This window comes from Camelus bactrianus, chromosome 14 (assembly GCF_048773025.1).
Source record: "Camelus bactrianus isolate YW-2024 breed Bactrian camel chromosome 14, ASM4877302v1, whole genome shotgun sequence".
Taxonomy (NCBI): domain Eukaryota; kingdom Metazoa; phylum Chordata; class Mammalia; order Artiodactyla; family Camelidae; genus Camelus; species Camelus bactrianus.
In genome coordinates, this window is record NC_133552.1 from 55,755,661 (window position 1) to 55,768,077 (window position 12,417).

Sequence of the window (12,417 nt, forward strand, 5' to 3'; positions counted from 1 at the left end):
TGTGCCAGGACTTCTACTAAGGTGCACTTGAATTTAATGTTTGGAGGAATTTTTTTTTTCCTCTTGACTTGTCAGCTCCTTTGAGGGAAATTCAGTTTCTCATCTTTTACTTCATAAAACATGTAACACACATTCTTTGCAAATATTGGAACAAAATAATTATGATTTAAATAAATGAATTGATGCATAATTCCTTTAATGCACATTCAGGGAAAATTTTTTTAAAAATTAGAACTTTAAGGGAACTTTGGAATAATTTATTCTAACTTTTTCATGTTACATATAAGGAAATCAACTTTAAAGAAGTTCTGCTGCTGTTTTCAAGATCTCATCACTTAACAAAGGAAAAATTAGGACAAAAACCAAAGTCTCCTGACCCTTGGGCAATGCTTTTATATATTTTTAATTATACAAACATGCCTTTTTAAATGTACATGTTATCTTATGAATCTTTTTTGATGCTTTACATGATAATGTGTCCAGTTAGTTACTTAATGTTTTAATGACAATTATTTAAATTATATGAAGATCTTTACTAGATAAGTAGTATTAAAAAATGAAATGTTCAATTGGATAAATAATTTTTTTTAAAGAGACCGTAAATAACACCCTTGACAGCAAACCAGACTGAGGAAGAAGATATACAACTATTACAGAATGAGTTTTATATAAATATTTATTGCCATTCCTAAGAAAAGATTTTAAGAAGAAAACTACCTTTAGAATTCATATAGAAATGAAACCTATTCAGTAGCAAATTATTTTAGTAAAAAATCAGTACAGATATATGATTAGTCATACATATGAATTTAAACTATAAATAACATCTACATTGGTTAAATGGCTTTATTTATACAAGCTGGCTAGTTTATTAATGTAGTTCTCTGATTTTGCATATATATTTTTATTGAAGTATTTTGTGTTTGCATACATGCAAACTATATAAATGTGTAGAGCATCAATTTAGTATGGTTGCCATTTTATACGGATAATTTGATTCTCCCTGTTTTAAAAATTAACAAACATTATATATATTAAAGGTTAATACTGAAGTATAATTAAGAACATGGCATTGTTTTGGGCTCTAGTGAATATTACATTCTCAGAAAGCCTGGAGCATGGTTTCTGACTGTCTCTTAAAATTTTCTTTTTTAAAGGTGTATAAGATTTGTGGCCGTCCAGTCAGAAAACCCACACAAAGCCCCCGCTGTTCTTTTGATGGGAGCAAAGAGAAGCATGGAATGAAGATCTCCACAAGAAACGGTGAAGAGACACTTGCCAACAGAAGAAAGTAAGACATTTGTTTTACAACCAGAAAGAGAAAAGAAAGTAAGCCATTAATTTTACAACAGAATAGAATGTATTCAATTAAGTAGGACAAAATACACTATTGGAGAAACAAAAGTTCAACATTTAAAATTTAGTGGTTCCTCCTATCATGTTAATTAGGAAGACAGGTTCAACTCAGGAGACCAAAATACTTTCAATGATCAGGAACTTTTAAAATAATATACTGTGGCAGGCCTTAGGCACATACAATCATTGTGCGCTTAAAATGCGGCTAGTGTACAACGTTGTAGGGCAGATGTCTAAGACTTAGTCATCTTGCTTAACTGAAACTGTGTCATTGATTAGTAACTCCCCATTCCCCACTCCCTGTGGTCAAAGATGTTGTACTGTACACTTCAAAATTCATTAAGAAGGTAGATCTCATGGTAAGTGAGCTTACTACAAAAAAACAAACCTTTAAAAAATGTGGCTAGTGTGACTAAGGATTGAATTTTTGATGTTGTATAATTTTAACTAGTTTTAGTCTGAATTTTACATGTAGCTAATGGCTTCTATATTGGACGGAATGCAAGACAGAAAGAGTATTCATGTAAATGATGTGATAAGTATTATTGTAGACTGCTAAGTATCTGTTTAAAAACCAAAGTATGCATACCTTTTACCTGGAATACTGAAAATTACTATCTGTTGATTCAAAATGATAAGCGTTGAGTGGCTTGTGTCTGTAATTCACATTTCTACCACTATGCCCATCATTATTTCACTGGTTAAATTAGAGCCTTCATTAGTGTCCATTTACTTGATAATTGGTGATTAAACTACAAACCTCTTAAAACTGTAGGAAACTGTTATTTTATTTATTGCGGTATTCAGTTGAGCAGTGCTATGTTCTGGCAAATACTAGATTCTCAGTAGGTATTTTTGAATTAAACTGAAATTCACAACTCTGTTTATTAATTCAAATAATCATTTCTAACAAAATCTTATGAAGAATTCTATATTTTACGTGGTCTTACTCTCTGTAATGTAAAATCTTTTCTCTATTTTGGAATAGTGCTCTTAATTGCCTCGTTTTCTCCTCAGGTGGGTTGTGAGAACAGGATAAAGATTTGGGCTATTGCTGGCTATTTGCTACAGCTCAAAACACATTGTTTGCTTGCAAAGTAGCTGTGGTTTATTTATTTATTTTTTAAATTTAAACATCTGTAGTGATCAGCAGTCATTTCTTGCATTTGAGAAATCAATATGCTTTGACTGTGGTGGTTCTTATAATAAAACCCAGCCAAGGGTTTTCTTAGGTTCTTCTTAGAGGTCATGTCAGTTTCACTACCAAGGGAACTTAGCTGCTGAAAAACCAAAACAAAACCCAACGCTTAACATGGTTTATTCACTTGCAAAACTAAGACAATGCAGGTGAAATGTTAGGAAATGGCTCAGGAGCAATGAGGGGCTCACATGACTGGGAGGTTTTTGATGATTCTATCCTGGCCATTAAATAGACCTCCTTGTCACCAGTCTTGCAAACTCATTATTTCTATGTCCTTGACCAGTTCAGCCACCATTAGCCATTTCCCATGACTCAGGGTGGACCCATCACAGGCCAATCTCGTGCCACACAAAGTGAGAAACTAGAGGCACTGCACTTGAGCCCGCTTAAGCATTTCATTTTTACACATTTTTTTTTATTGCCACTCCTGGATGGGACTTAATTGCTATGGCAGTATATTTCTGCTTGATGCCTATATGTTGTGCTGACCTATCCATAAACTAGACCTGAGTTTTATTTATCCTTTCCTATCTATAAAGTAGACTTTGTCAACCAAGCAATGCAGAAGGCTGCAAATAAGAAAAGAATTTATTTAGGCTCTTGGGAATTGCAGTTCTGGAGACACAGGTTTGGGTAAAACTAAAAGAGTGTTGAGGGAAAAAAAGAGTCAGGGGCTCCTAAAGACAAAAGCCACAAGGCTGTGTAAAGTTGTCTGGCAAGAATTATGATCGACTGATGTAAGAAAGGAAATATTTATCCCTAAGGGCTATTTCAGGGTAAGGGCTCAGTGAGTAGAGAGGCGGTCACGAGTTATTTGGTGTAAGGGTCTGATAACTATCTTGAGCTTCTGGAACATTGGGCAGATGTTGTGGGTGCCTGCATTAGGACAATAAGTGGACAAAGGTCAGATTCCATCCAGGCTGAGATGTGCATGCCACACTTCCTGAAAGGCCTTCAGCTCCATGTAGAGAGCTCTCTTAGCAGTACCATTTTGATTTCCCTTTTACAAACTGAATTTTTTTTATCCTTCATCAACTATCTTTCCCCATGAGGTCATAAATTGTGCTTGAAGTAGGTGGGGCAGTGTAACAGGAGTGGGCGCTTAGTGAGCCTGGGCTACTTTCCATGCATCTTACTTGTGCTTTTTCTACCTACTTGAGTCTGCTTTCCAATAGATCATTTCCACTTGAGGTTATATTGCTTTGACACAAGTCTGATTGTATAGCCTGGCAGATCGTATATCATTGAGTTCATCTTGGCCACCTCAGGTTGCCGAATCACTTGGTAGCTCATGGTCAAGTGTGCAGTTTCGATCAGAGCCCAGTTGCAAACCAACCAACCAACCAACTAACGAAGCAAGCAAATACAGTTTTTAGCAAAAGAAATGACTTTACTCCAAAACCCTTGATGTCTATACTATGATTCTTCTAATGGGGCTTTCTGGAGTCTCTGTAGAGCATCTTTATTTGCCCCCTGTACTTCGGTCACCATTGAATAAATGAACTGGGTTGTCTGAACTGAACGTCAGAGCAGCTGGGGGCTACTTTACAGATGGGTTACAACAACACACTAAGTTGTAATATGTGTGTGATACGTTTTTCCTAATGTGCAAAGGGACTCAGATAGCACTGTGCCTCTTCCTGAGTGCTAGACATCTTAAGTGCAGACATTTACATTAGAAGAATATCCCAATCAGATTCAGACATTTAGAAACCCTGCTGAATTGTCAAGCACTCAAAATGTCAATATTTTTCCCCACCAGAGTCATTCACTTGCCTACTGTTATCTAGGATGATGTGATCAATATTTTATTATCAGCATGGTGTCCTGTAGGACGTCTAGATGATCACGGCTCGTGTCTGTCATGGAGAAGGAGAATTGCCCGGAGGTCTAACAGTGAAGGGATACTTGCCAGCTGAAAGTGAAATGTTCCTAATTGTCCTTACTAATTGGTAAAGAGATAAAAGCATTTGCCAAATCATTAGCTGGATAGCAGGTGGCGGGACATGTTTTGATTTGTTCTAGCAGATACCACATACTATGTAATTGGAGTCACCCTTTGACTCAGGTTATGATAATCCAACCATCCTCCATGTCGACCTCAGTGTGCACAGACCAGCCAAACAAGTGAGGTCACTGGTGAGGTGTTAGAATCACCGTCACTACATTTTTCATGTCTTTGATGATAACCCTAAACTCAGCAATTCCCTGGGGATATTGTGATAGTGTGATTTATCGTAAGAAATACATATTTGGTGTCTGACACAATTCTTGGCATACAGCTACCAAAACTCTTGGATTTTCCAACATGATGAAAGCAAAAAAGTGTCTTTCGTTATGTTAAGGAGGTGACTTTTGGACCCCACCTAAGGATGGGGCTGGTTGCCTGGAGAGCCAAACATGTGATTAGAAGCTTGAAACTTTCAGTCCCACCTCCCAACCTCCAGTGAGGAGAGAGGGGCCACAGGCTGAATCAATTGCCAATGACCAATGAGTTAATCAACCACACCTGTGTCATGAAGCCTCCATAAAAGCTGCAAAGAGCGAGGTTGGAGAGCATCCGGGTTGATGAGCACGTGGAGGTGCTGGGAGAGCGGAGTGCCGGTGGGGGTGGGGGGGTGAGGGCGGGACAGGGGCAGCGTGGAAGCTCCACACCCTCTCCCTGTGCCTCGCCCTCTGCGGCTCTCCCCGCAGGCTGTTCCGGAGTTACATCCTTTTATAGTAAACTGTTGACCTTGTAAGTAAAACTTACTCTGTGAGCTGCTCTGCCAAATTAATCCATCCTTGGGGAGGAGGGGGTCATGGGAACCCGTGATTTATAGTCAGTTAGTCAGAAGTACTGGTAACCTGGACTTAAGCCTGGCATCTGACTGTGGGGGAGGCAGGGGCAGGGTGCATAGAACCTGTGGAATCTAATGCTATGTCTGGGTAGATAGTTTCAGAATTAAGTTGAATTTTCAGATACGCTGCTGCTGTGAGAAGTTGCTTTTTGTTGGCGTGGGTACCCCTACTTCCTCTCCACCTGTTGGCATTGGTACCAGAACCAAAACAGCTATGATACCCTTTTATTTACTAATTTTCTATGAGAGGTAGTTTTTGGAATTTCAGTTTGGCCCTCACTCCATGAATGGAGAAACCAGTATGGGGACTGTGCGAGGGGTGCGTGTATCTCATCTAAATATGTGCACAGAAGTGTGAAATAGACACACTTCTATGTACTCAGGGGGCCCAGCGTGAGACCGACTGAGCCTAAAACTTAATTTTCGTTTGACTTCTGTAGGGCCCATTTAGACTGACAAGAGTCTAGTGGCACTGTGGGTCTTCAGGATGAATGTTAACTGAGAGCTAGTGTCTGTTCCTGAGAAGCAAAAGGGCTGCAGGTTTCTTAAGGGATGGCTTGAAGGAAGACTTACACTACATAGTTGTTGGGTTTACGCAGGGTTCTTTCTCAAGAGAACCCTGTCTTGCTGCGGTGAAGGTGCTCGGAAGCTGGGAATTAGGAACTAAGTGAGAGACTGTGAGTTCTTTTTGTGGCAAATAAAGTGGCATTTTTTTTTATATCTTTAATTTCCAAGGATTTGTTTCTTGTACTTAATTTTTTTGTTATTCGCATCCCATTCTTATTTGATGGGCGAGCTATTTACTTATCACTCTAATTAATATATTAACTAATACAAACTAATAAAGGTTTAGAAATTTTAATTATTTCCTGTAGTTTTGTTTTTTCTGTTTTATGGGTTTCTTTTTTTTTTTTTTTCTGTTAGTTGAATTTTCTACTATATTTCTTTGTAAAGTTCATTTATCCATTTGTAGGAGTTCCTTTTATGTCCTCTATGTGGTTTATTTGTCAGTTTTAGATTTTGCAAATATTTTCTGAGATGATATTTCAATATGATGTATTAAATGTAAGTAAAAGTCAGTTGATGAGTAATTTAGTCTAAGATGATCTTGTTAAATAAAAATTCTTAAGTTTCTCAAATATTTTTTCTTGTTTAAAAATTTCTTGCCTGCATCAGTTCAAAAAAAATTCTACTATACTTTTTAATGCTAGCATTATAGTTTTGTTTCTCTCATTAAATGTTTAATATATAGAGAGACTGTATCTTTACCATATATAAGGTAAAGTTCCAACTTAAATTTTTCAAATTCTGAGGCAGTTTTCAAGGGATGCTCTAAAACAATCCATTCTTTTCCTTTCCTCATTTTTTCAACTTCATACTCATTCCAAATTCCCATAGATACACTGTTTATATTTATATACTCTATTTATAAACTCTCCATGAAATTGTTTTTTGGGTTTTTTCTTTCTTTTTTATTTTGCTTTTGTTACATCTGTCAAACCTCTTTATTCTGTTTTCCAAAATTCTCTTTGATATTTGTGGAATTTATTTTTCCAAATTTATTTTATAGTCTCTTGATTGGAAGTATATTGAATACAAAGATTGATTCAGACAAAGGTATGTTTATAATGCTGTATGTGGCTGCTTTTTTGTCCTGCATTTCTAATGGTTGGCCTGTTGATGGGGTTGGGTTTTCTTTGCAGAGGGTCATGCGGTGCGCTGGTTCAGCCATCCTGGCAAGGAGCTTGCTGCAGCTGGTGAGACTCATACTCTGTGCACTGTAGCCTGCCTTCTTAGGATGTATCCCAGAGAAACGCTTGCTCATATGCACAAAGGACGTTTTTGAATATTTGTTGCAGCTGAGAAATAGAGGCAACCTATATGTCCATACCAAGAGAACAGGAAAAAGAAAATGTAAGACTTTAGAACATTATAGTGCAGTCAGAAGGAAAGAACGTATTTTCATACATCAAAAAATATTGTGATTAGAGAGAAAAAAAGTATTACATTGAGAATAATAGTGTAGTACTACTTATAAATTAAAAACGCATGAATACATAAAATAAACATGTATTTTCAAGGAAAGGACATAGCAAAGTACTTATATTAAATATATTAGGATGGACATTTATAAAATGACAGGAAACGGGATGAGGGATGAAGAAAAAATGAGATAATAAAACAAATGAGTACAGAGGTGCTCAAGGACCAGTGATCATAGTATGCCAGGAATTGAGGAGTGTGCTTAACTCAGCTCTGTGTCTGAGAAAATCAGCGTGTGTTTGCGTATGCATACATAAAAATAAACACACATATTGTTGTTAAAGTTGAGATGAGAACTGTTTTTTTAATCATGTTTTTTTCCTAATTAAAAAGTATTTAAAATCTTTTCACGAGAGCTGATGGTACTCAATTTCTCAGTAACAGTTTTTTGCCATTTCATATGCTAAGCATACATAATTTTTCATCATAGTGTGTAGTAAATATAGTGATTATCCAGACAGGTATAAGATATAATTTGCCAAAAAGAGTTGACTTGTTTGGATTTCCTACTGTAACTCATAATTAAAACAAAAAGAAAGACAAAAAAGTAGATTTCCAATTGACCCACCAAATCATTAACAAAACCACTTCTTTGTGCAATTCATAATAAAGTAGAGTTAGAAAACTTAACATTTCCTGAGTTCGTTTTTACACATTAGCATCATATCCATGGCAGTTTTTCTCTCTTGGGGTGTATTTTCTTTGCACTATTCCCATAGGAATACCAATAGAAGAAACTACTTTCTATAAATTTTAGCCAATTTAAAATTATTAATTCGTGTACTAGCTCAGAAAAGAGAAATGCATCAGTGTCTCTGATGCTGTCTTACCCTGTAAATGAAAATAAACATTCTTCTGATTACTAAATATTTAAAACTCTTTACATATAAATAAGTCACAGTCTTTTAAAATTGTCACAGTTTACTATAGATTTAATTTCTTTATTGGTATATGACAATTTTTGTTGTTTAAAATTGTTAGATTTATGACACCTAACTTAAAACACATATTTTCAGCTCTTTGTGAAAGAGTAAGAGTTTAATTTATATAGTTTTCTATTACTTAAACAATTCTTTAGAGGTTGTGTTCATATAGCCATTATTAACATAAATAATTCGGCTTTTTTTTTGTTTTTGCATGGTGGTAGCCAACAGTATTTATTAAGTGGTGATAAATCAGTTTTTGGTTTTTAATTGGAATGTTTACTTCATGTGATCAAAACCCAAACTCTGTCCTGAATAAAATAAAGTGGAAATGAGTTTATTGCAAGGATTTCAGCCTGCAAATGGGAGATTCAGGGCTGGGGGAGCAGTGAGTTCTGAGTTGTTCAGTCTGAGGGATTTTTTTTTTTTTAACATTTTTTATTGATTTATAATCATTTTACAATGTTGTGTCAAATTCCAGTGTTCAGCACAATTTTTCAGTTATTCATGGACATATACACACTCATTGTCACATTTTTTTCTCTGTGAGTTATCATAACATTTTGTGTATATTTCCCTGTGCTATACAGTGTAGTCTATTCTACAATTTTGAAATCCCAGTCTATCCCTTCCCACCCTCCACCCACCTGGTAACCACAAGTCTGTATTCTCTGTCTGTGAGTCTATTTCTGTCCTTTATTTACGCTTTGTTTTTGTTTGTTTGCTTTTGTTTTTTAGATTCCACATATGAGCGATCTCATATGGTATTTTTCTTTCTCTTTCTGGCTTACTTCACTTGGAATGACATTCTCCAGGAGCATCCATGTTGCTGCAAATGGCATTATGTTGTCGGTTTTTATGGCTGAGTAGTATTCCATTGTATAAATATACCACCTCTTCTTTATCCAGTCACCTGTTGATGGACATTTAGGCTGTTTCCATGTTTTGGCTATTGTAAATAGTGCTGCTATGAACATTGGGGTGCAGGTGTCATCCTGAAGTAGATTTCCTTCTGGATACAAGCCCAGGAGTGGGATTCCTGGGTCATACGGTAAGTCTATTCCTAGTCTTTTGAGGAATCTCCACACTGTTTTCCATAGTGGCTGCACCAAACTGCATTCCCACCAGCAGTGTAGGAGGGTTCCCCTTTCTCCACAGCCTCTCCAGCATTTGTCATTTGTGGATTTTTGAATGACGGCCATTCTGACTGGTGTGAGGTGATACCTCATTGTAGTTTTGATTTGCATTTCTCTGATAATTAGTGATATTGAGCATTTTTTCATGTGCTTTTTGATCATTTGTATGTCTTCCTTGGAGAATTGCTTGTTTAGGTCTTCTGCCCATTTTTGGATTGGGTTGTTTATTTTTTTCTTATTGAGTCGTATGAGCTGCTTATATATTCTGGAGATCAAGCCTTTGTCGGTTTCACTTGCAAAAATTTTCTCCCATTCCGTAGGTTTTCTTCTTGTTTTACTTCTGGTTTCCTTTGCTGCGCAGAAGCTTGTAAGTTTCATTAGGTCCCATTTGTTTATTCTTGCTTTTATTTCTTCTAGGAGTAAATTTTTGAGATGTATGTCAGATAATGTTTTGCCTATGTTTTCCTCTAGGAGGTTTATTGTATCTTGTCTTATGTTTAAGTCTTTAATCCATTTTGAGTTGATTTTTGTATATGGTGTAAGGGAGTGTTCTAGCTTCATTGTTTTACATGCTGCTGTCCAGTTTTCCCAACACCATTTGCTGAAGAGACTGTCTTTATTCCAATGTATATTCTTGCCTCCTTTGTCAAAGATGAGTTGACCAAAAGTTTGTGGGTTCATTTCTGGGCTCTCTATTCTGTTCCATTGGTCTATATGTCTGTTTTGGTACCAATACCATGCTGTCTTGATGACTATAGCTCTATAGTATTGTCTGAAGTCTGGGAGAGTTATTCCTCCAGCCTCTTTCTTTCTCTTCAGTAATGCTTTGACAATTCTAGGTCTTTGATGGTTCCCTATGAATTTTATTATGATTTTTTCTAGTTCTGTGAAATATGTCCTGGGTAATTGGATAGGGATTGCATTAAATCTGTAGATTGCCTTGGGCAGTGTGACCATTTTAACAATATTGATTCTTCCAATCCAAGAGCATGGAATATCATTCCATTTTTTAAAGTCTTCTTTAATTTCCTTCATCAGTGGTTTATAGTTTTCTGTGTATAATTCTTTCACCTCCTTGGTTAGATTTATTCCCAGATATTTTATTACTTTGGGTGCTATTTTAAAGGGGATTGTTTCTTTACTTTCTTCTTCTGTTGATTTATCGTTAGTGTAAAGAAATGCAACTGATTTTTGAACGTTAATTTTGTAACCTGCTACCTTGCTGAATTCTTCAATCAGCTGTAGTAGCTTTTGTGCGGACCTTTTAGGGTTTTCTATATATAGTAACATGTCATCAGCATATAATGACACTTTTACCTCTTCTTTTCCAATTTGGATCCCTTTTATTTCTTTCTCTTGCCTGACTGCTGTGGCTAGGACTTCCAGGACTATGTTGAATAGGAGTGGTGATAATGGGCATCCTTGTCTTGTCCCAGATTTTAGTGGGAAGCTTTTGAGTTTTTCACCGTTGAGTACTATGCTGGCTGTAGGTTTGTCATATATAGCTTTTATTATGTTGAGATATGTTCCCTCTATACCCACTTTGGCGAGAGTTTTTATCATAAATGGGTGTTGAATTTTATCAAATGCTTTTTCTGCATCGATGGAGATGATCATGTGGTTTTTGTCCTTTCTCTTGTTGATGTGATGTATTACACTGATTGATTTGCATATGTTGAACCAGCCTTGTGTCCCTGGGATGAACCCCACTTGGTCATGATGTATAATCTTTTTTATGTGTTGTTGGATTCTATTTGCTAAAATTTTGGTGAGGATTTTGGCGTCTATGTTCATCAGTGATATTGGCCTATAATTCTCTTTTTTTGTAGTGTCTTTGCATGGTTTTGGTATCAGGGTGATGGTGGCTTCATAGAATGAGTTTGGGAGTATTCCCTCCTTTTCAATCGTCTGGAAGAGTTTGAGAAGGACTGGTATGAGTTCTTCTTTGTATGTTTGGTAGAATTCCCCGGTGAAGCCGTCCAGTCCTGGACTTTTATTTGTAGGGAGGTTTTTAATTGCTATTTCTATTTCCTTTCTAGTGATCGGATTGTTCAAGTGTTCAGATTCTTCTTGATTCAGTTTTGGTGGACAGTATGTTTCCAGAAACTTGTCCATCTCCTCTAGGTTATCCAGTTTGGTTCCATATAGTTTTTCATAATATTCTCGTATGATATTCTGTGTTTCTATTTTGTTTGTTGTAATTTCTCCATTTTCCTTTCTTATTTTGCTAATTTGTGCTCTCTCTTTTTTCTTCTTTGTGAGTTTGGCCAGAGGTTTGTCGATTTTATTTACTTTTTCAAAAAACCAGCTTTTGGTTTGGTTGACTTTTTCTATGGTCTTGTTAATCTCTATTGTATTTAATTCCTCTCTGATCTTTATTATTTCCTTCCTTCTGCTGCTTTTTGGGGCTTTTTGTTCTTCTTTTTCTAATTCATTCAGGTGGTGGGTTAAATTGTTTATTTGAGATTGTTCTTCTTTTTTGAGGAAGGCCTGTATCGCTATAAACTTCCCTCTTAGCACTGCCTTTGCTGTGTCCCATAGGTTTTGAGTGGTTGTGCTTTCATTATCATTTGTCTCAAGGTATTTTTTAATTTCAGCTTTGATTTCCTCATTGATCCATTGTTTTTTCAATAACATATTGTTTAATCTCCATGCTTTCCTTTTTTTCTCCTTTGTTTCTCTGTTGTTGATTTCCAGTTTCATGGCATTGTGGTCAGTAAAGATGCTTGAGAAAATTTCTATCTTCTTAAAATTGTTGAGGTTTCTTTTGTGCCCAAGTGCATGATCGATCCTGGAAAATGTTCCATGTGCACTTGAAAAGAATGTATATCCTATTTTTGGGGGGTGTAATGCTCTGAAAATATCCACCAAATCTAGTTTTTCTATTGTAGTATTTAATTTCTCTGTTGCCTTGTTTC

General features: G+C 36.2%; 1 protein-coding gene across 5 annotated transcripts in view; it reads left to right on the forward strand.

Moving 5' to 3' along the window:
* GPC5 (glypican 5) overlaps window positions 1-12,417 on the forward strand; it is a 1,166,213-nt gene that overhangs the window by 253,852 nt on the left and 899,944 nt on the right. For all 5 annotated transcript variants that reach the window (XM_074378413.1, XM_074378414.1, XM_074378416.1 and 2 more), the window contains exon 4: window positions 1,158-1,291. In XM_074378413.1, the coding sequence (XP_074234514.1) occupies window positions 1,158-1,291 (134 nt within the window). The remainder of the gene's footprint in view (window positions 1-1,157; window positions 1,292-12,417) is intronic.